This window comes from Entelurus aequoreus, linkage group LG08 (assembly GCF_033978785.1).
Source record: "Entelurus aequoreus isolate RoL-2023_Sb linkage group LG08, RoL_Eaeq_v1.1, whole genome shotgun sequence".
In the NCBI taxonomy this organism is placed as follows: domain Eukaryota; kingdom Metazoa; phylum Chordata; class Actinopteri; order Syngnathiformes; family Syngnathidae; genus Entelurus; species Entelurus aequoreus.
The window spans coordinates 48,667,161-48,690,257 of record NC_084738.1 but is presented as its reverse complement, the minus strand read 5'-3'; the positions used below and the strand labels follow the sequence as shown (position 1 = coordinate 48,690,257).

Genomic DNA, 23,097 nt, shown 5'->3' with positions numbered 1-23,097 from the left:
ATTGTTTATTGTGGTTTGACAGTACAAAGTCGCAAAGTGATGAATTGTTAAGTCGCCAGTGCAGTTATGACACGCCTGCCTATATTTGCAAGTGTCATGCAAAAAAAGCAAATACACACAGAAATTCAGCCAGAAGCACACACTTGTCTTACACGTACACATGAAAGTATACTGTATACACTCTTCTCAGTTCCTCACAGCACTTTCAGATGAACACACCAAGTGATCCAGTGTAGCAACGCCAAGGTCCCGTGTGGGACGGGACCTCCAATCGCAGGAGTGAGGCTAGCTAAAACAATCACATTCAATTAGCATTGCCCTTTTATTTACAGGCAAGCCCAGAGAAAGGTCCAGAGGCGCTGGGACTAAAGGTGTACGTGTCACAGGAACGCACTGGGGTTGGCTCGGGGGTCCTTTTGATTCCTGTAGCGATATGTGAGCCACACGCCCAAAATCTGACAACAAGACAGAAAAGACATACTCAGATTCTGTGGTTGTATGCAAATTACCGCAGAACCTCTAAAGTGGAACCCACCCTGAAGTTGTACAAATCAGAATTCAACCTACAATTAAAAAAAGTAGAAGAATAATCGTTTTTTAGATGCATCACAATTCGCAAAAAAAGACAATTGTAAAATAGATTAGTAAACGTCAATAATCGATATATTTATTGAAATTAAAGTAATGCAGACAGTTGTAAAATTTGGCTGACTGAAGCGAGCCACCTCAATGAGAGGTCTCAGCAGCTCCTTTATTTTGAGGCGCGTATGTTCCAATTATGCACACATTTCCAATAATTTAACAAATGTGATGGGAATTAATTCAACTTACAAATGCACTGTTTTTAAAGTTGAATTTGATGAACACTTTATTAGTCAAACGAAAATAAATGTAAAACTGCATTATTATATATAAATTAAAGATGCTTCAATAATCGATTTTCTAATCGAATCTTAGTTCCTGAATCGTTATCATAATCTAAAAAAAAAAAAGCCTGCAGCTTGTTTTGCGACATATTTTGCAAACAAAAACACAAAAGTTAAAGAGCAATAACATAAGCAGAGCTCAGCTGAAGTAAACAAGAGGCTTGATGTGGCTGAGCCAATCAGCAACCAGGACAGAGAGCACAGTTCCCTGTAATTGGTTCGCCTTTAGCCAAAAGTGTGTCATATGCATACAAGGAATGTATCTAATATTGGTAGTCATTCAAAAAATGTATTACAACCCCAATAAACTCACATTTGCATATTAAATTCCCCCCCCAAAAATTGTTATAAGATTATATTCACAAATCATTAAGCCTCAGTTTTGGGACATGGCAAATGACTACTTCTTATGACAGTTCTTTTGTTTTTGGCAGCTTTATTGTTCAAAAGTATTGATAGATTCATTTGGAAACATTTGGCCAGGCTGGATTTAAAAACTTTATAATACAGCATGGTTTGTCATACCTAGCGAGCACACACCATTATTTCATCCAATACGTTATGTAACAGTGGTTCTGAAGCTTTTTTTCACCAAGTACCACCTCAGAAAAAACTTGTCTCTCCAAGTACCACCATAGTGACCAACATCAAAATAAAGTAGCGATGTATGCCTAAGTATTTATAAAAACAAGGCAGAGGTTTTATTTAACAAGTATATCTAGTATTTATGGTACCTGGTATCGATTTCCAGGTACCAGGAGTCGGTACCTTACCAGTATTGGGTGCGGAATGTAAAAGTTCAGTCACACTTTTCTAGCAGATATATTTCTCACATTTAACTCACTTTTCTAACATTTAACTCACTTTTCTCACATTTAGCTTATTGTCAATCAATCAATCAATCAATCAATCAATCAATCAATCAATCAATCAATCAATCAATCAATCAATCAATCAATCAAAGTTTACTTACATAGCACTTAATCACAAATGTCTCAAAGGGCTGCACAAGCCACAACAACATCCTCGGCTCAGATCCCACATCACGGCAAGAAAAAACTCAACCCAATGGGATGACAATGAGAAACCCTGGAAGGGACCGCAGATGTGGGTACCACCCCTTCCCCCCTTGGGTGACCGGTGCAATGGATGCCGAGTGGGTACGGTTAATACTCCATTGGGTTCTCACATTTGGGTTTAAATGTTGACTCTAAATATTATATCTAAATGGCTGCTGCAGCAAACTTATATGACAGTGATCGTATCGTTTACAGCAAAGTAATAATCATATGTGACACAATCATGAAGTAACAGCGCTCAAATTTAAGATTTAGATTTAAGATTTAGGTTTAACATTAAGATTTAACATGTAGATTCAACATTCATATTTAGATTTAAATTTAGGTTTAGATTTAACATTTAGCGCTCACATTTAAATTTAGATTTAAGATTTAGGGCTAAATGTTAAATCCAAACCTAAATTTTAAATCTAAATATGAATGTTAAATTTCACCCAAGGGGGAGGGGCCGTACCCACATCTGCGGTGGTCCCTTCCAGGGTTTCACGTTGTTCCCATTGGATTGAGTTTTTTCTTGCCCTGATGTGGGATCTGAGCCGAGGATGTTGTTGTGGCTTGTGCAGCCCTTTGAGACATTTGTGATTAAGGGCTATGTAAGTAAACTTTGATTGATTGATTGACAATAGATTTAAGATTTATATTTAGAGGCTTTGCGATGAGGTGGCGACTTGTCCAGGGTGTACCCCGCCTTCCGCCCGAATGCAGCTAAGATAGGCTCCAGCACCCCCCGCGACTCCGAAAGAGACAAGCGGTAGAAAATGGATGGATTTATATTTAGATTTATCATTTAGGTTTAGATTTAAAATTTAGCGCTCACTTTAGATTTAAATTTAAGATTGATTGATTGAGATGTTTATTGACATCTTAAAGAATTGAATCCATGTAATGCTTTAAAAAAGCAAATGGATGGCACAAAAAGACAAAAAGCTTGTTTCCATTGTGGTCCATTAAATATTCATCACATTTGATACATTCAATAATAAAAGATATATAACTTGTAACATGTATATAAACAATTACGTTAAAAAAATTGATAAATTATGTACATATACACAGTATACATGTCAGTTGATTTGAAAAACAATATATACAAAAAATGGGGGGACACTATGTACATGACTATGCACATGTTGACTCCAAGAGTGTGCAAAACAGATGTAGATTTAGATTCAACATTTAGGTTTATATTTAACATTTAGCGCTTACATTTAGATTTAAATTCAAGATTTAGATTCAATATTTAAGTTTAGATTCAACATTTAGATTTAGATTTAACATTTAGATTTAACATTCAGGTTTAGAGTGAACATTAAGGCTTAGACTTAACATTTAGATTTAACATTTAGGATTTAGATTCACTATTTAGATTTAGATTTAGCTTTAACATTTAGCGCTTACATTTAGATTTAGATTTAAGATTTAAATTCAACATTTGGGTTTAGATTTAACATTGGATCTACATTGTGTTGAAGACGCATTTGTTAATTCTTGTTGCTGTCAAAATAAAAATCATCAACATGCATTATCGCGATATGGCGACATCGTTAAAATCTCTAATGTCCCCAAACTACGGCCCGCAGGCCGAATCTGGCCCGCCAGCGTCCACAATCTGGCCCCCGGGAATTCCCAATTAAAGAAAAAAAATAAAAAAAATAAAATAATATATATATATATTTTTTTTTAAATAATTTTTTAATCTGTCCTTTCTAATCCATTTTCTACCCCTTGTTATTCTCGGTGTCTCCTAGCCGCTCAGGCAAATCATATTGTCTAAAAATGTTCCCATCGATAACGTGACATCATCGCACTCGGAATATATATATATATGCATGGGGCACAGTAATATAAATATATAAAATCCCTTGATATATATAAATATATAAAATCCCCTGAAGAGCAGGGAAACCTGCGAAACAGGCTTGTAGGGATGTAAAACCTCTGTGTTTTTTCCTGACCTAACGTATATGTATATATATATATATATATACACATATATATATATATATATATATATATATATATATATATATATATATATATATATATATATATATATATATATATATATATATATATATATATATATATATATATGTGTATATATATATATATATACATATATATATATATATGTGTATATAGATATATATATATATATACATATATATATATATATATATGTGTATATATATATATATATATACATATATATATGTGTGTATGTATATATATATATATATGTGTGTATGTATATATATATATGTATATATATATATATATATATATATATGTGTATATATATATATATACATATATGTGTGTATGTATATATATATATATGTATATATATATATATATATGTATGTATATATATATATATACATATATATATATATATATATATATATATATATATATATATATATATATATATATATATATATATATATATATATATATGTGTATATATATATATATATACATATATATATATATATATATATGTGTATATAGATATATATATATATATACATATATATATATATATATATGTGTATATATATATATATATACATATATATATGTGTGTATGTATATATATATATATATGTGTGTATGTATATATATATATGTATATATATATATATATATATATGTGTATATATATATATATACATATATGTGTGTATGTATATATATATATATGTATATATATATATATATATGTATGTATATATATATATATATATATATATATATATATATATATATATATATATATATATATATATGTATATATATATATATATATATATATATATATGTGTATATATGTATATATATGTGTGTGTGTGTATATATATATATATATATATATATATATATATATATATATATATATATATATATATATATATATATATATATATATATATATATATATATATATATATATATATATATATATATATATAGCGCGGTCGCCGGCCAAATTTTTTTTAACCCAATGCGGCCCCCTGGTATATCCTCTATAGCGCACTATAATCTAAGTCAAAATATGACGACAAATTAGTGAAATATTTAATAATATCTCCAAATAATAAATTAATTTTATTTTTACAATATGCAAAGGGTCAATAAAAACACTTTCTGAGCTGAAAATGGGCAACGGGGTCGCATTTTGTACACCCTTGCTGTTGAAATGCAGTAATTTTCCAATACCAGTGCTGCTACAACTAGCACTGCAGCTACTGGAAGATCAAGGCTCACCTCAGTGAAACTGAAAAAGAGTCCCGTTCCTCCTACAAAACGCAGGATTTCGTCGGCGTGCTCCTGGATCTTATCGGCGCAGGGCAAACACGAGTGATTGGGGAAACAGGCCTGCGGAGAAAACACAAGAACCAGCACTCACAATTCTGGTACTCTTGGCCTTTGACTTGATACCTCCAAATCTAGCTTTTGTGTTGACAAGCTGATATGACTTACAGCATTACAGGTGGCGTTGAGGTCCACCTGTCTGAAGCCGCAGCAGTTAAGGCTCTTCTCAACGTCTCTCTGGGTGCTACGGGAGTTGTTCCAGCCAACCTCCAGCAGATGATCCTGAGTGTGCACAAAGGCAAAGAGGGAATCATGCCAGAATTTCATTACCATTTCACTATTCAACTGGCGGCCCAAGTTCAATTAAAAAGTGCTCCTGTTGTTTAGAGGCACCCATTTAAAGGGGAACAGAGTTTTTATTTATTTATTTGGAATCATTCACAATAATTCTGAGGGACAAGAACACAAATTTCTTTTCTTTTTTCTTTTTTTTAGAATTCTAAAGCTAAAAAAAATGCTTGCAATATGCGGCTAACGGGGTACCCTATGTTGCCTTCAAAGCCCTCTAAAGCAGACCTGGGCGAATTAAGGGCCGCTTTTCAATCTGGCCCGCCGGACATTCTAAATTATTTTTTTAGATTTTTACGATCGAAACTGTAGCCGCCATTATGATGTGAAGTGATGTTTTCAATGGTTGGAATCTGCGCTTTTGCATGATATAATAATAATAATAATAATAATGGATTAGATTTATATAGCGCTTTTCTAGACACTCAAAGCGCTTCACAGAGAAGTGAGAACCCATCATTCATTTTTACAACTCATTCATTCATCATTCATTCTCCGGTGTGAGCGGCACCGGGGGCAAGGGTGAAGTGTCCTGCCCAAGGACACAACGGCAGCGATTTTTTGGATGGTAAGAGGCGGGGAGCGAACCTGCAACCCTCAGGTTTCTGGCAAGGCCGCTCTACCCACTACGCCATGCCGCCCCCTGGTTACAATGGTAATTTAAGTCACAGACGAGGCACCAAGCAGTGTGGGTGAGGAGCGTTTCCACCGTCCGTCAGGGACAGACGCAGAAGGAGATTTTTAAAACAAAGTTGTAAAGCTTACTGATGTATCAGTTATATCAAATTGTAGGTGGTTTTTTTTACCCTTTGCGTTGATATTTCGCTATGTTTGTTGCATTTTTGTTAGGTTTTACTTGATTGAAAAATATGTTGATCGATAACGTTCATATGTGGTCAATATTCAGTGTTTTATCATTCATAGTTAATATTGTAACATTTTCATGTACATTCTGGGTGTTTCATTCAGTAAAAAAAATTCAAATTCCTTTCTATTCCGTTTTTTTAAGCGGTCTGTCATAACGTTTTTAGCATTCAGACATTATTGTGAGGTTCCTAAAAATCAGATATACCGGTCCCCAGACATACTTTTTTCTCTAAATTTGGCCCCTGGAATCAAAATAATCGCCCAGGCCTGCTCTAAAACAACTTTAAAACCCTCCATCAACATTTTATATACACACTGCATAGTATATATATAATATAGTAACATACACATTCATTAAAATATACAATATGTTTAATATTTACAGTATTTTGGTAATTTTAAGCATTAACGGAACTTTTTTCCTGAGCGCATTGATTTCACTGCCCTTAGCAAACCACTTCCTACTTCCGTCAACAAACGAGTATGTGTTGTAATCTTGGCAGACAAAGATGACTATTTTTGGACAAATGAGGATTCACAACCTCATCTGTTTGAAGCTGAATATACAGTGGATGAACTACTCTTTATAGAAGCTGAGTGAGCATGAAGAGAGGGTGAAACGTTGGAGCAGACAAGAGCCAAGCGAGTCAGGATGTGGAGCTTGGAGCCAAGCTATGCTGACAGAAATGGAGTGCTTCTGCTGCACTGAGTAGCAAACAATGTTATTATCGATGGAAAGGCTTTTTGTATCTGGTGAAGGGGACACTGCTCAAAGAAACTGCATCACAACAAAAGACGAACTGTTTGCGCTAACAAACCCTGCACCTACCTTACCCAAAATCAACTGGAAACGTCCCTGGCCAGCTTGACCAAACGGACAACTGTCAATCGAGTGAGTCACTTTAATATAAATCATGATACAAGCAGCACATCATTCTTGTTAGTACAATGTCAAGCTCGCTGTGCACAAACAAAACATGGAATGTGGGCTAATACTTTACAGATACTGTAATTCGATTGTTCAGGTTTTTCAGCCAGTACAGATTGGTGTCCTATCGCATTGTGTTACAAACTTAAAGCCATTCAGCTGCTAACGCAGAAGCTAGCTTGCGGCTAATGCAGTAGCAATGTGAGTGTCTCTGTAAGCCAGGCAATGTGTTAGTACGCTAGAAAAAGAGTTCCTCTGTGCTCGCTCTTAAAACAACAATGTCGCTACAGTTTGGTTATTATACAGGTTATAGAAAGTAAATGAGGCATTGTTGTTTTTGGATGCATTTTTAGACTGATTTAGAGGTAGAATGGATTGCTTCCATTGGCAGCATTGCTAGCCACCTAAAACGAGCCAATTATTACGAATTAGAATGCAAAAAAATCGAACCATCGGATGTTCTTGTCTCTCATAAGGATTGTGAAGTATGGGCAAAATTTAAAAAAAAGTGCAGTTCCCTTTAAAAAAAATTGCAGTTAAATTGTAACGTGATACTGTACATGGTAATTGGGATTTGTTATATGTTGTATATATTATATAAAAATATAATATAATTTATTAATATAATATATCGGTATATATTATATACTGTATATATAATATGTAAATATTACATATATGTTATATTTTATATTGCTACTATGGTACATTTTTTGTCTATTTAATACCTGCATTATCCTTTCCCTTTCCATCCTTTGAAACTGAGCTAGTGTGTGGAACAATTTCCCTTTGTGAATCAATAAAGTCTGTCTAAGTCTAAGTCTAAGTGATGTATGTAACTAAAGTGTTGCCATAGCTTGCTTTCTTCAGATACAGTTAATAATCATTTTTTCAACTTTTGTTATATGAGTAGTGATCCTCAAGATTCCACTTTAGGTCCTCTCTTTTTCATCATTTGGGCTATTCCGCTACTTTTGGCCAGCGAAGTCAGTTAAAAAAACACTTCTGAGATTTTTGCAGCAGATTCTTAAAAACACTGTAGTGCTGTCATAGAGATGATCTTTGACAAGCTTTTTTGCAGTGAGTCCTTAAAAACAGCAGAGCGCTCCTGTAACTCTGACAAAATAAATACAAATCAAATGTCCACTGCACAGGATGCTGGTTTTCCAGAATATACAAAATAAGATTTAATAGTAAAGAGAGAAGTCTGGCCACTCGATCCCCAGCTTTCAGGAAATGCGGCCCCCAAACAATTTCGTTGAATATCCCTGCTGTACATCAACAATGCTGCAGATGAACGTTAGACACGCATCAGAAACATCAAAAAACGCCAGAAAGCACCCTTATAAGGCTAATGACATTATTTGGGGTGCACAATACATTTTGGCAAAATATTCAAACTTTTCATCTCACCTGTTGCTCCTTGTTGATGGCGAGACAGGCACTGGAAACGGAGAACTGCACGATAAACACCATGAACAGGATAATCATGTACTGACAGTCAGAGTCAAGGAACAAGCACGGCCTTCATATTGTACAGTTCAGCAACATTAAGACAATGTACACGTCAGTGTACGTCCAATATCTCACTATATTGATGAACAAAGGTGTTATAATGCACAACCACATCAGCTGTAGTCACCTTTTTCAGGCTTCTGATTGGTTACAATGAGCATGACAGCACATAAATGTGTTTTTATGTGGACAAAGATTTAAAAAAACAAAACTCCACTGATGTGGATGGACATTTTTAAAATAGGGAAATTTGTTTTGTTTTTTAAATATCTGTGTTTGTGTGATAATGTGAGTTTAATCATTTCCGACTGTCTGTGAGGCCATGAAGTGTAAGTCCTGGCTGGTGATTGGATGAGCAAGAGAGGAAGGAAAATATCAGTGTTGGGATATTGTCAATTCACGCGAATTACCCCAATCTCCAAAAATTATGCACGATAGCAAGAACAAATGTACATGAAAACGCTCCTACAGACATCACACAATGGACAGTTTAGTAAGTACGGATTGTGTTAGTTGTATTGTAAAACTTACACACGTTGCTTGGAGTGATTAATAAAGAAGCCTTTTGAGCAGAAACGCTATAGACCAGGGGTCCCCAAACTACGGCCCGCGGGCCGGATCCAGCTCGCCAGTTTCCAAAATCAGGCCCGCGGGAAGTCCCAAGTATTAAATGAAAAAAAAAAAAAAAAAAAAAAAAAAATTCTGTCTTTTCTTATCCACTTTGTACCGCTTGCTACTCACGGTGTCTCCTAGCTGCTCAGGCAAATCATATTGTCTAAAAATGCATTTTCTCATCGATATCGTGACATTATCAAGTGCGCGGAAAGTGCGCTATATATATATCTATTATATATATATATATATATATATATATATATATATATATATATATATATATATATATATATATATATATATATATATATATATATATATATATATATATATATATATATAAATATTAAAATATATATATATATAATATAAATATATATATTATATATATTAATATATATATATATATCCTCATCATGTTCGTCCTTCGTTTTCGAAGATGACCAGGTGACTTCACGTTGATTTGTGTGTGCGAAGATGGCTGATGAGGCCAATCCTTGCACGGAATGACCGGCTGCAGTGAGGGCAGGTTATGGCTGGCAGAGAGGGAGGAACTGTCTCTGGTCTTGCGGAGCTGTCGCTTCTGTTGGGCTTCATGGATGCGTTTTTCCTCGAAGTCTGCTACACCATGCCAGACTGCAGAGCGCCAGTTTGAACGGTGTTGGACATCGGCTTCCCATGTCTCTGGGTCCAGACCACAGCCCTTGAGACTGGCCTTTAGGGTGTCCTTAAAGCGTTTCCGCTGTCCGCCGCGTGAGCGCTTTCCATGGTGCAGTTCACCGTACAGGAGCATTTTTGGGAGGCGTTCATCTGACATGCGGCAGACATGGCCAGCCCATCTCAGCTGGGAACGCTTGAGGATGGCATAGATGCTATCCATCTCAGCCTTGTGGAGGACCTCAGTGTCTGGGATCTTGTCCTGCCACCTGATGTTGAGCAGCCTCCTGAGAGATATATATTATATATATTAATATATATATATATATTAACGTTAAAGTTAAAGTACCAATGATTGTCACATATATATATATATATATATATATATATATATATATATATATATATATATATATATATATATATATATATATATATATATATATATATATATATATATATATATACAGCCCGGTCAAAAAGTTTGGGGACCCCTGCTATAGACGAACAGTAGACATATACTAGATATACTTTCAGTTCAAGACACAAAAAAGGAAGCACATTTTCAAGCCGCAGCACCTGCAGTGAGCAACTCGTCCAAAAAATGGCACCATAGCACAAACAACAACACACTTCCTCAGTGTCTATGTCGGTATTGAAAACTATTTGTTTAATACAAAACATTATGGCCGTTAGCAAAGAAAAATCCATAAATTGGCCACACCATTTTACCATTGAGGGTTGAAAGCGTAGGAAAAAGTAGCAACTTACAGTCCAAAAAAACGGGGGTACACCCTGGACAAGTCGCCACAATATATTACATATATATCGCATAGGTCTACTTTGATGGGAAGCCAAGGCCAACAGTAAAATTACCGCCACATTTCGCTTAGTATAACTCCATGTTGCATCCAACCTGACGCACTGCAATTTCTTCCATGTACGCACATCACCACCTTTCAGTGCAGAATGCAATTCTATGAGCCAACCCACGTTACGCAAAAACCACGTTACGCATAAATGTCAATACACAAAGTAGAAAATCATTCCATGTAATGCATTATATTGTGCCAAGCAAATACCACCCCATATGTGCCTAATGCACATACAGTACCAGAAATGTAATTAGCTGTGCTAAATGTTGGAACCCATTTCCTCAGCGTATCAGCATATTGAGAATGAAATAGGCACTGACACTACCCATACCCGCATAGGTTTTATTTGTCGAAAATATATTTTGCCCTGTCAGTTGGATGACACATCGACATACAGGCTAACGGCTATTTATTCCCCCCGTTAGCCTATATGTCGATGTGTCACTGACCGGGCTGGCATGCTAAGCATTCGTTGCACGAACATACTAGCTTTGTTAGACAAGATCATAGACTGTATTGTTTACATACGAAATGTCCATTTCCATTTATTACAAGTAATAAGAAAACATAAATGCCTGACTTATCTATCAAGGAGGAAATTAGCAAGTTTGGCGTCAGATAAAAAAATCTTCTCCGCCTTCAATCATCTCCATCTTTCAAAGGCATCCCGGATACAAATACTTGTTTTGTTCCTGGCTTTGTCATGAATAAGTTCATATTTACTAAGGTCTGACATGTTTAGTAACTTTACCAGTGGCAGTAGCTAGACAAAGATGGCGGTGCGTAACTGGCAACCTGGATGTGACACACTCACAGACTTTCTAATTAGTCAAACGGTGGAGGGCGGGCCATCAAAATGAAAACAATAACAATATTTCAGGGCTGTAAATCTAATTTTCAAATGAGAATATCCCGGCTGAACTACCGTTATCAGTTATAGAGGTATTCGAAAAGAACATAATTTATTAATGCCTTTTGACATATCAGGGCCATTTAAAGATGACTTGACATGAAATTTCTAAATATGGCACCTTTAAGATGGATAAACTCTCGTAAAACATGCACAAAGAATGTCTGCAACTTGTGGAAAGCAGACAACGGACAATAAGGAATCCTTTGGTGGTGTTTCTTTTTGTAATTATAATGAATGACTACTAATACTAGGTATGATAATTTAAAACAGAACAATATTTTGGCAGCGAGATCACAGTATGTGCTTTTACAGCCATCGAGTGCCCACTGTTACAGGGGAACTGCACTTGCCAGTCTTTCACGATCATTATGAGCGACAAGAACACACAGCTTTTTTTTAGGATTTTAAAGATGATAAAAAACGCTTGAAAGATGTGGCTAATGGGAGTCAAAACTCTACAGCAACATTTTACGTTTGTATATACACACTGCATGTCTATATATAATGTAGTAAGAGACACGTTGATAACAATATGTAATATGTTTAATATTTACTGTATTTTGATCATTTTAATAATTTTCAGGACTGAATTCTTCCGCGCATTGATTTCTGTCTCCATAGCCGCGCACGTCTGACTTCTGGCAACAAAAGTGTGTTCCTACTTTCGGAATCAAACACGCGTGTGTTCTAATCCTGGCAGACTTGCTAACAGACAACAAAGACGACTATTTTTGGACAAATGAGGATTCACAACCTTGTCTTTTTGAGCTAAATATACTGAGAATGAACGAATGTTATAGAAGCGAGCAGGAAGAAGCGGGTGAGACGCTGGAGCACACCCACATTGATTGCTCCCATTAGCTGCATTGCTAACCACCGAGATCGAGCCAATTTTTATATGTCGTTATCTCTCATAATGATTGTGAACAATAGGCAACATTTCCAAAAAAGTGCAGTTCCCCTTGTATGTATGTACAGTATGTGTATTGTGAAATGAGTAAAACGTCAAAACAGTATTTGCTTTCCATTTTGTGTTGAAGTCCTGTGCTTTTTGGGGCTAATGTTACAAGGAACAATACAAATGTTTATGACAAATTCCTAAAATCAAAAGTCGATTCAATGTAATTTGAAAAACATTTAAGGCCTTAAACTATCGTAACCTTTGCCGCACCTCTTTGATGGTTCAGGTATGTCCGGCCGCAACAATCACAGAAAAAGCTAGCAAAAACCTGGAGGGACTGAAAGAATGGGAGACATGTTGAGAAGAAGTTTGCTATTTTGAGGGTGTCGCAACTGACAAAAGCCTGTTAGTTTCAATAAAGAGATTCTTAATTGAACAGGGATAGTTGTCTGTAGATAAGAGACATTTCTGAATAAAATGCTGAAGCGTTGGCAGCTCTGCTGTTGGTTTATCCAAACTGCATAGTAGTTTGGAAACAAAGTACACAACTGTAGGGAGAGCCCAGGAGCTCAAACATTGCATTATTCCTACTGAGTGAGAAAGTAATCATCAAATTAAATCATCAGGCAATCATCCAAGGAACTACAACAACATTGGAAAAGTGTGAGTGACTCCAACCTCGGACCAAAAGTACGACTGGCAAACTGTGAGTCATGTGAAGGATACAAAGAAAAGAAGGACCTGGTGGTGCTTCATTGCACCAATGAGGCCGACCAGAGCCACGAAGAAGAGGAAGACACCCACTCCGATGACGCCACCTACCACTTGGAAACTGGAGACCAGACCGAACCACTTGCCCCACGCTGCAATTCCAATCATCAGCAAGCTCACCATCTGCAAGCGAGACCATGTGTTAAAAACACATTATCATCAATCATGCTTATCAATATACTATAATGTCTTAAGTCCCTAAAGCACCCTCGTCCTTACGGTCTTCTGTTTATTGTTACAACGTTTCTGGTTATGATGTTTCTCGTTACAGTGTTTCTCGTTACGATGTTTCTCGTTACGATACGATGCTTCTTGATACAATGTTTCTCGTTACGATGTTTCTCATTACGATGTTTCTTGTTACGATGTTTCTTGTTACGATGTTTCTCGTTACGATGTTTTTCATTACGTTGTTTCTCGTTACGATGTTTCTCGTTACGATGTTTCTCGTTACGATACGATGCGTCTCGATACAATGTTCTTCGTTACAATGTTTCTTGTTATGATACGATGCGTCTTCATTACGATGTTTCTCGTTACGATGTTTCTCGTTACGATGTTTCTCGTTACGATGTTTCTCGTTACGATGTTTCTCGTTACGATGTTTCTCGCTATGATGTTTCTCGCTATGATGTTTCTCGTTATGATGTTTCTCGTTACAATATTTCTCGTTACGACGTTTCTCGTTACGATGTTTCTCGTTACGATGTTTCTCGTTACGATGATTCTCGTTACGATGATTCTCGTTACGATACGATGCTTCTTGATACAATGTTCTTCGTTACGAGGTTTCTCGTTACGATGTTTCTCGTTACGATGCGATGCTTCTTGATACAATGATCTTCGTTACAATGTTTCTCGTTATGATGTTTCTCGTTACGATGTTTCTCGTTAAAATGTTTCTCGTTACAATGTCTTTGTTACGATGTTTCTCGTTACAATGTTTCTTGTTATGATGTTTTTCGTTATGATGTTTCTCGTTAAAATGTTTTTCGTCACAATGTTTTTCGTCACAATGTTGTTCGTAACAACGCTTCTCGTTACGATATTTCTCGTTACCATGTTCCTCGTTACAATGTGTCTCGATACAATGATACGACTTACTTTTGACTAAAGATCGACTGATATGTTTTTTTCTGGGCCAATACCGATTATAAGTAGTCAGTGAGGCCGATAACCGATATTTGGAGCCGATTCTCATTTGCATTAAAATTTAGCTAAACATTAATAGAATACCCCAGTACACAGCTGGACAAGCCTATAAGATGGGTTTTTTAAGGTTATTTTTTACCATGCATCCCACCAGTATCGATATAATGATTTATGTGGGCGCTAATGTTGTGGTTAATTTAGCAGCAAAAACATCAGGAATTAACACAAACACCTTTATTACGTATGTCTAAGGGAAACATCAACATTTGCATTCCAAAATATGGAAAATCTCCTGACAACTGGTAAAAATATGTGATTTTGCCACGTCACAATAACTTGCAAGTTAATCAATTATGCACCGCAGCGCAGCACAGTTTAGCAAAAAGGGTATTACTACCAACTTACTCTCTTCTGATCACTATTTTTGTATTTTCTCATACTAAACACTGGTATCATATGTTTATATATTGTATTTACTGAAGTACTTCAAATACATGTAAAATAATTAAACACCGGCCAAAACCTCTAAAAAGAAGGCCAATACGATCGATTTCAATTTATTTAATTAAGTTAAGTGTTATTGACAGTTTAATTAAACCAACAAGATATTTAAACTAGTTCATTATTCTCTTTTATTACATACAATTGTTTGGGAAAAACAAAGTCAATAGTACACAATAACTAAAGAAAAGCAAAAACTACCAACTGCTATGCATTGAAATCCTTCGGTTTTTGACCTCCTGTGTCCAGGGACTTATTCCCTGAAATTGTAAACATTAACAAAAACGACATTTCCTGTTAGTAACAGCTTATTTTTGCAGTAACGTAGTTCCATCTACACTTCTTATAGCTTCTTATTTATTGTGATATGTCAAGCTAGGTAACATGTTTAGCCTCGTCCTCTGCTACTTGATAAGGATAGAAAGTAGGTGATGACTATAATATGGAAATATACAGTTAGCTGCTGGCCGGGATCAGCTTTTGTGATCTGCATTGAGAGGTATTATTCAGCAATGGTCGATCACGTACTTTTCATACTGATCGGTTGTCGAGTAATTGGCACATTCCTTGCGAAAAAATCTGCTCCAACGAAATCCACATCATTTAATGTTGTATTTCATCTTCTTACTACTGTATTTTATGTCATTTATGTGTTGTTTGTACAATGTCTGTGGAAAATTGGGTTTAAGTTACACTGAAAATAGACTTAGGAAATTAGAACAGAAGTCATTCGTACACCGAGGATCAATTTGTGAAGAAAAGGTTATTTTTTGGCAATGTCACAAGTGGTGTCCAGATTTAAAATTGATATTGGATATATTTCCAATATAGGACTGGGATATTATACAATAGTGATTGATGATTCAGGTCAATCACGGTCAAGCACAGTGTTCAGCTGTGAGCATAATAATTTGATCAGAAATGGCGGAAATGTCCGTGACACCAGCCAATGATGTTAACAGCGTATGTCGCATTATAGTTTGAAAATGGCTTTTTAAAATGTTATTATTTTGGGTCTTGTGTCCCTGCACAAACACTCAGAAGTGTAAAATAGTTCCCCGTCCTATTTCATATTTATCTGAGAGGAACAAGCGGCTGAAAATGGATGGATGGATGAATGGATGGCTCTATTTGTTTTACTGTTAAGTAAACATTTTAAATAAAAATTATGTTCATCTTATTTAATCTGCTTTGTTTTTGTACAGATGCTTTAAAACAGGCTGGTTAAAAAAAAGTGGCTACATTATTCAAGATCGAATGATGACAAAACTGATCGTGATAGTTTTTTTTTATGTCAGATATCAGCAAAAATAAAACAAGTATGGATTATATGAGCTTGTATGTAAAATCTCAGCTATATAAGCGCCTTGATGCAAGCAGTCCTGCAGCATGTTTACACTGCAAAAAAGAGCTGAAAATATAAGACAAAAGACTAGATTTTAGGGGAAAAATACTAAAAACTAGTGAAATTATTTGTCCATGCAGCTAGTTATTTTTATTTGATAAGACATCTTGAATAAAGATTTGTACATCTTGAAATTAGCAGAATTTTTAAGCCAGAAATAAGTATTTTATTCTAAAAACAAGCATTTTTAAACCTGCAGTTCTTAAATTAAGCATTTTAGGTTAAATTAAGGTTTTATATCTGGAGAAAACCAAAATATCTTATTTGAATAGTTATTTTCTAAATGTTAAATTTTTTTAACTAAAATAGACAAATTATAATTATTTATGCTAAAATTAAGGTGTAAAGTCCATGACTAAAAACAAGTAAATAGCTCTGAAAACTAGGGAAATTTCTAGAAATAAAATGTAAAATCTTGGAAAGTGGCAAATAATTTGCGGCATATTTGTGCAAAGCTGGACAGTCAGTTGAAATCTAAATGTTTTCCAATGAGTATACGAGGTTGGTCTTTTCTTGTATTTTGGTTAAGTCATTTACAAAAGGTAAATATAGAATAGAATAGAACAGAATGGACTTTATTGTCATTATATTTGCATACAACTTGATTAAGGACTCCAACTTAAGGTGCGGTACTGGAAATAAATATGGGAAAAAAATAAATCACACAAGTAGTAATAAAGATAAAAAAATAAGAATTGAAAATGTGGTAATATGGTAGGCTATCGGCTACTAGTACTTGTCTGTAGGTAGCAGCTACACAACAGCTCAGCACACAATAGCACACAAGCTAGACATAAGCCTTAGTGGAACATTGTTGCAGTCTAAAACACCACATATGTCAATATACTGTAAACATTTTTCAAATAATTAGGGTTATATATTACTTACAGACTCCAAGGCGAACTAAAAAGTATCCAGTAACACACGTATCCGCAGCATCCAACATACTGTGTCATTAACTTAACGTTATGAATTATTGTGGCCATTAGGTGTTGCAGAACAACCAATCACCATTCCACTTAAATTTAAATAAAAACTGCATAAATCAATTTCAGAGAGTTGATACCAAATAAGTTTGTGCTTTTCATAACTACCATTTTTCTTTGGTTTGAGTAAGTTTACTTGATCAAGCCTTTTTTAACAATCTACACTACAAAATAATAAAATGATGCATGATTTCTGCTGATAAATATCAGTATTGGCCAATAGTCGAGTCTCTAATATCGGTATCAAATTGGAATAAAAAAGTTGTATCGGGACACCCCGAAATGTGACTGTTAAGTTTTGCCAGATGCTCATTCGTGTAAATCAGGCGTGTCAAACGTATATTGAGTGAGGGCCATTGCAGTTAAGGTTGCCCTCAGTGGGCCGCTTGTAATAGTCAATAATATATGAATATATATATATACTGTATATATATATATATATATATATAAATACATGTAAACTATAGTCCCGTTCGGGGTCGCGAGGGTTGCTGGAGCCTATCTCAGCTGCACATGGGTGGAAGGCATATATATATATATATATATATATATATGTATATACATATATATATATATATATATATATATATATATATATATATATACCGTAATTTCCGGACTATAAGCCGCTACTTTTTCCCCTCGTTCTGGTCCCTGCGGCTTATACAAGGGTGCGGCTTATTTACGGCCTGTTCTTCTCCGACACCGACGAAGAGGATTTCGGTGGTTTTAGTACGCAGGAGGAAGACGATGACACAATGATTAAAGACTGACTTTTCATATGCCGGTAGGCTGGTTATTTTGATAACGTACAGGCGAGCACTTTGTATTACTTTGCACCGTTGTATTATTTGTACTCTGCACAAATGCTGTTCGCCATGTCAAAGATGTGAAAGTTTGATTGAATGATTGAAAGATTTATTGTTAATAAATGGGACGCTTTGCGTTCCCAAACAGTCATCTCTGTCCCGACAATCTCCTCCGTGGTAGCAGGAACCCCTATATACTACGGTAATTACACATCAAAACCCTGCGGCTTATATATGGAGCAATCTGTATTTTCCCCTAAATTTAGCTGGTGCGGCTTATAGTCAGGTGCGGCTTATAGTCCGGAAATTACGGTATGTTTATATTTTTTTTCCATAAGAATCCATTTTGGAAAAAAAAGACGTTTTAGGCCACCTCTAAGCAACCAGGAGGAGCTATTCTAACCTGTAACCCTGTTTTGTAAAAAGTTTCACTATATCAAATAATACATTGCCAGAATCGGTTTGAATCAAGAATCATGTTGAATCGAGAATCGATTCTGAATCGAATTGTCACCCCAGGAATCTAAATCGGATTGAGTCATTGGGTGCCCAAAGATTTACACTCCTTGTATATAATTACCTATTATTTTGATTATTCTATCTTTTTTTTACATTTGCTGTAAAAAAACAACATTAGATTTGTACTGTAAAAAACTGGCAGCTCTGTTGCCAGAATTTACCATAAAATATGCTGTGTTTTTTTTTCAACTTTATTTATGCGTTTTGTTTCCAGGGTTTCGCGGGCCACATAAAACCATGTGGCATTTCCAGATTTGGCCCCAGGGCCTTGAGTGTGGCACGTGTCATCATTGTTATGTAAATGTTTCTTCCTCTCAGCTAACGTCAACAACGATGTTTTGTATTTGTTGTCTTTTAATTGTGTTGGGGCTTCGGTTTGAAAGTACAAATCTGCACTAAGCACCAGGCAGTCTAAACTGACATCATGAATACAATAAAGAAGAGCCCACACCACAGACCACAGTTGAATAGGTCTGCTATACACATCTTGTGTTTCTGTTACCATTATATTTTCTACTACAAGTTCTAGGTTGGCAAAAGTTTGTTTGAATCACTATCATTTACACTGTAAAAAAAAATCCTGTGAAAAAACGGTCATCTACTGGCAGCTTCGGCTGCCAAACGAAAACCATAAAATTAAAGTAAAACATTGTAAACCAAATAATGATCAAAAACATTATATTTACAGAAATTTTCATGAAACGTTTTGCGGAAAAATATCGTCATTTTACAGATTTTTACTAAATTATTAAGATCAACCACCTTTAATAAAGTGACGATGCAAACAGTTCTGCAGAAATATACCTTTATTCTACAGAGTTTTTCCAAATTATTAAGATCAAACACCTTTAATGAAGTGACAATGCTGGCAGTTCCACAGAAAAATACCATTATTTTACAGATTTTTTCTGAATTGTTAAGATCAACCACCTTTAATAAAGTGACGACGCAAACAGTTCTGCAGAAAAATACCTTTATTCTACAGCATGGGTGTCAAACTCTGGCCCGCCGTGTAATTTCACTTGGCCCTTGAGGCGATAATTAACACTAAAGCTGGCCCGCCGATCCTCCCGGGAGTCTTCCAAACGCCAGCCAGCCAGCCAGCCAGCCAGCCAGCCAACACCCTCAGTGTAACCTGTATCGCTGTTGATGAAGTATGCGTTGCATTCACTCGTGTGTGCGTTCAGAAGCCGCACATATCTTGTGACTGGGTCTGAATGATGCTAGAATGGATGAAAAGCGGACGTGACGATAGCTTGTAGAGTATGTTAAAGGTTAATTTGTTCAACCTTGGCTTTGTTCAGTTTTAAATTTTGGCCCACTCTGTATTTGAGTTTGACACCCCTGTGTTAGATTGTTAGTATGGACATATACTTTTATATAACAGGCTACATATTTAATGAAATATAATTACTGTAATTTCACATGAATTTGAAAGTAATTTAAGAAAACAGAAAATGCTATGTATAATTAATTTGGTATTTTTCTGTAAAAAAAATTTGAAATATACATACTTTGTCATTACTGGCATATTACTTAAAATAACAGGCGGATTGTTTATTTACAGATAATGTCTTCAATTCTACAGTTTTATAAACTATTTTTAAAAAAAAAGAAAAATTACAGTAGAAATTTAGAGTAAATTAACCATAAAAATATTTTTTTTCACAGTGTACATTATTTCAACCTATAAGGTTTCACTGTATTTATTGTGTGTGAAACCGAAGGTTCCCTGGCCTGCACTTTGCAGGCTCAATGTCCACAACATTAAGTGAAGTCATAATGGAGCTTTGAACCCAGGAGACAAGTGGCACAGCAGATAACACTTATGCAGCTTATTATCACCTTGCTTGTGCTGCTTGCCTACACTTATCTCACCTGGAAATTCAAATGTGTCATAAATATTGGAAATATTTCAATTGAATATATTCCTACAAAGTAACTCCTTGTGGCAGAGGATGAGATTAATTATAAAGTTTAGGAGGCAGAGGACATCCTGTCAATTTTTGGTTTAAGTGAAGCTGGGAAGTGGATTTAGAATGTGAATATTATTTAGGGAGGGGAAAACCTGCTTGGTTGTGGTGGCATTATCTGACAATGTGGCACGGTGAATAATTAATTAAATGTATGACGTTTCCGTTTCCATACATCCTCCCAGTGGAAGAAAGAACGGAATAATACATATGCATGCATCCATATGTTCTAGTGTGTCGCATATACTCACAATGTAAAGGATGTTGAGCGCGCACAGGGAGTGTTTGGAGCAGGTGAATCCGGCGCAACCCATTTTGGCCGATAAATAAACAGCAACAAATAATAGAAATATGATACAATATCAGCTCTCGATTACATCCAGATGGGCTAAAATAATCCAGAGGCAATGGACGGTCCAAGCCAGTCCAAGCAACCACGGCCCGCTCTAGTGTCAAAACACATACTGAACCAGAGAGAAACACGGAAGTTGAACCCGGTTGTAAAAAATAAAAGCACGTACAAAAGCGCGATGAAACGCATTTTGGAAGAATTGTTATACATTAGCGAACACACGTTCATTTTCTAGTCATTCTATGTGGTTTATGATGTCAAAAATATTGTATTTTGTCCTCACTGGGATAATCCAATATATGTTAAAACACGATGTGGGATTAAACTTTTATTTTTTTGAATGATCAATGTTTTCAGCGTTTTTGAATACGATTTTTTAAATAATATTTACAATATAACATGTCATACATTACCTAAACATGTACTAAATTACCTAAAATTTCATTTTGAGGTTAATCTGTGGTCAACCATTACAACTTGACACAAAGAGGGCGGAGCAGCCGGTCTGCTGATTAGCAAAGTGTCCTGTTATTTCCTTCCTCGGAGGAACTAAACGTGTTTCCAAAAGTGTGGGTCTGTGCACTTCGTTCCTGAGCGCACTCATTTTGATAGTAAGTACTGTTCCAAATGTAGACAGTGAGAAAAATTATCTCACCTTACCTTATAATGCACCTTTAAACTAACTAAACACAGCTGGCTGTAAAGATGGACGAGAGAGAATGCAGGCTGTGTCATGTTTGTGTTTGCTATTAACATTGAATAAATAAATACATCTTTAAATAGTTCCTTAAATGTGTCAATGATTATAATTTGGACTAAATACATACATGTGTTATGACATGTGTCATTCTTTAAATCAATTATTTCATGATTTAGTTGTATTTTTTACCATTAAAATCAATTGTTGTCTTTAAAAATTAATTTAATTATTTAACGTTTTTGTTTTTTTCAAATTCATCCCAATTGGCCCTCCATATACAGTACGTCAATACGTGCTGTTAGCAAACACATATAACCTTAGAGGAAAATGTAATTTAAAACATTTGTATGCTCGTACAACACTTAAAACATTTAGCATATCACTATGTGCAATTCAATTATGGAATGGATTAACCAAGGAAATCAAACAAAGCACCAATATGATTCAGTTTAGGACTGTTCAAACTACAAGTGTTCATAAAGTACACAGAACAAGAATTATAATGAACATCTTGAACCCTTTCTTTCCTTTTTTTTAATAGTAACAAATATTATTTATGTATTTAATATTTGTTTACTTACTATGGTATATTATTTATTTATTATTTATTTGTTCACTATTCTGATACAGAGAACAAGGAAATTGGATAAAATTGCTATGGTATGAAAAGGGGTAGGATTAAATAAGCTCTGCTTCTTCCTACTCCTTTTCGGATGTGCTGTAATGAAACAACTGGAATTGTGTGATGCATTACATTGTATCGTATGCATGTTCAAAATAAACTGAAACTGAACTGCACTGAACTGAACGATCGTGCATCTTCAGAGCCAGCTGTGGCTATAGTTTAAAGGTGCATTATGTCATGTGATTATGTAATGGTAATATAAATGTAATGTCTACTGTAGTAGATAGTTAAATGTGTCATTAATTGTAATTTGAACTAAATACATAAACATGTTATTAAAAGTATCATTAATTTGTTTAATG

At 35.2% G+C, this 23,097-nt stretch overlaps 1 protein-coding gene across 1 annotated transcript; it reads right to left on the bottom strand.

The window, feature by feature from the left end:
* Positions 1-21,504, bottom strand: LOC133655128 (tetraspanin-13-like). The gene is made up of 6 exons (XM_062055048.1): positions 21,310-21,504; positions 13,669-13,836; positions 8,880-8,960; positions 5,492-5,605; positions 5,276-5,386; positions 1-455 (listed from the first exon to the last, which is right to left on the bottom strand). The coding sequence occupies exons 1-6, from the start codon at positions 21,370-21,372 to the stop codon at positions 381-383; spliced, it is 612 nt and encodes a 203-aa protein (XP_061911032.1). The 5' UTR covers positions 21,373-21,504; the 3' UTR covers positions 1-380.
* Between the last annotated feature and the right edge of the window lie 1,593 nt (positions 21,505-23,097).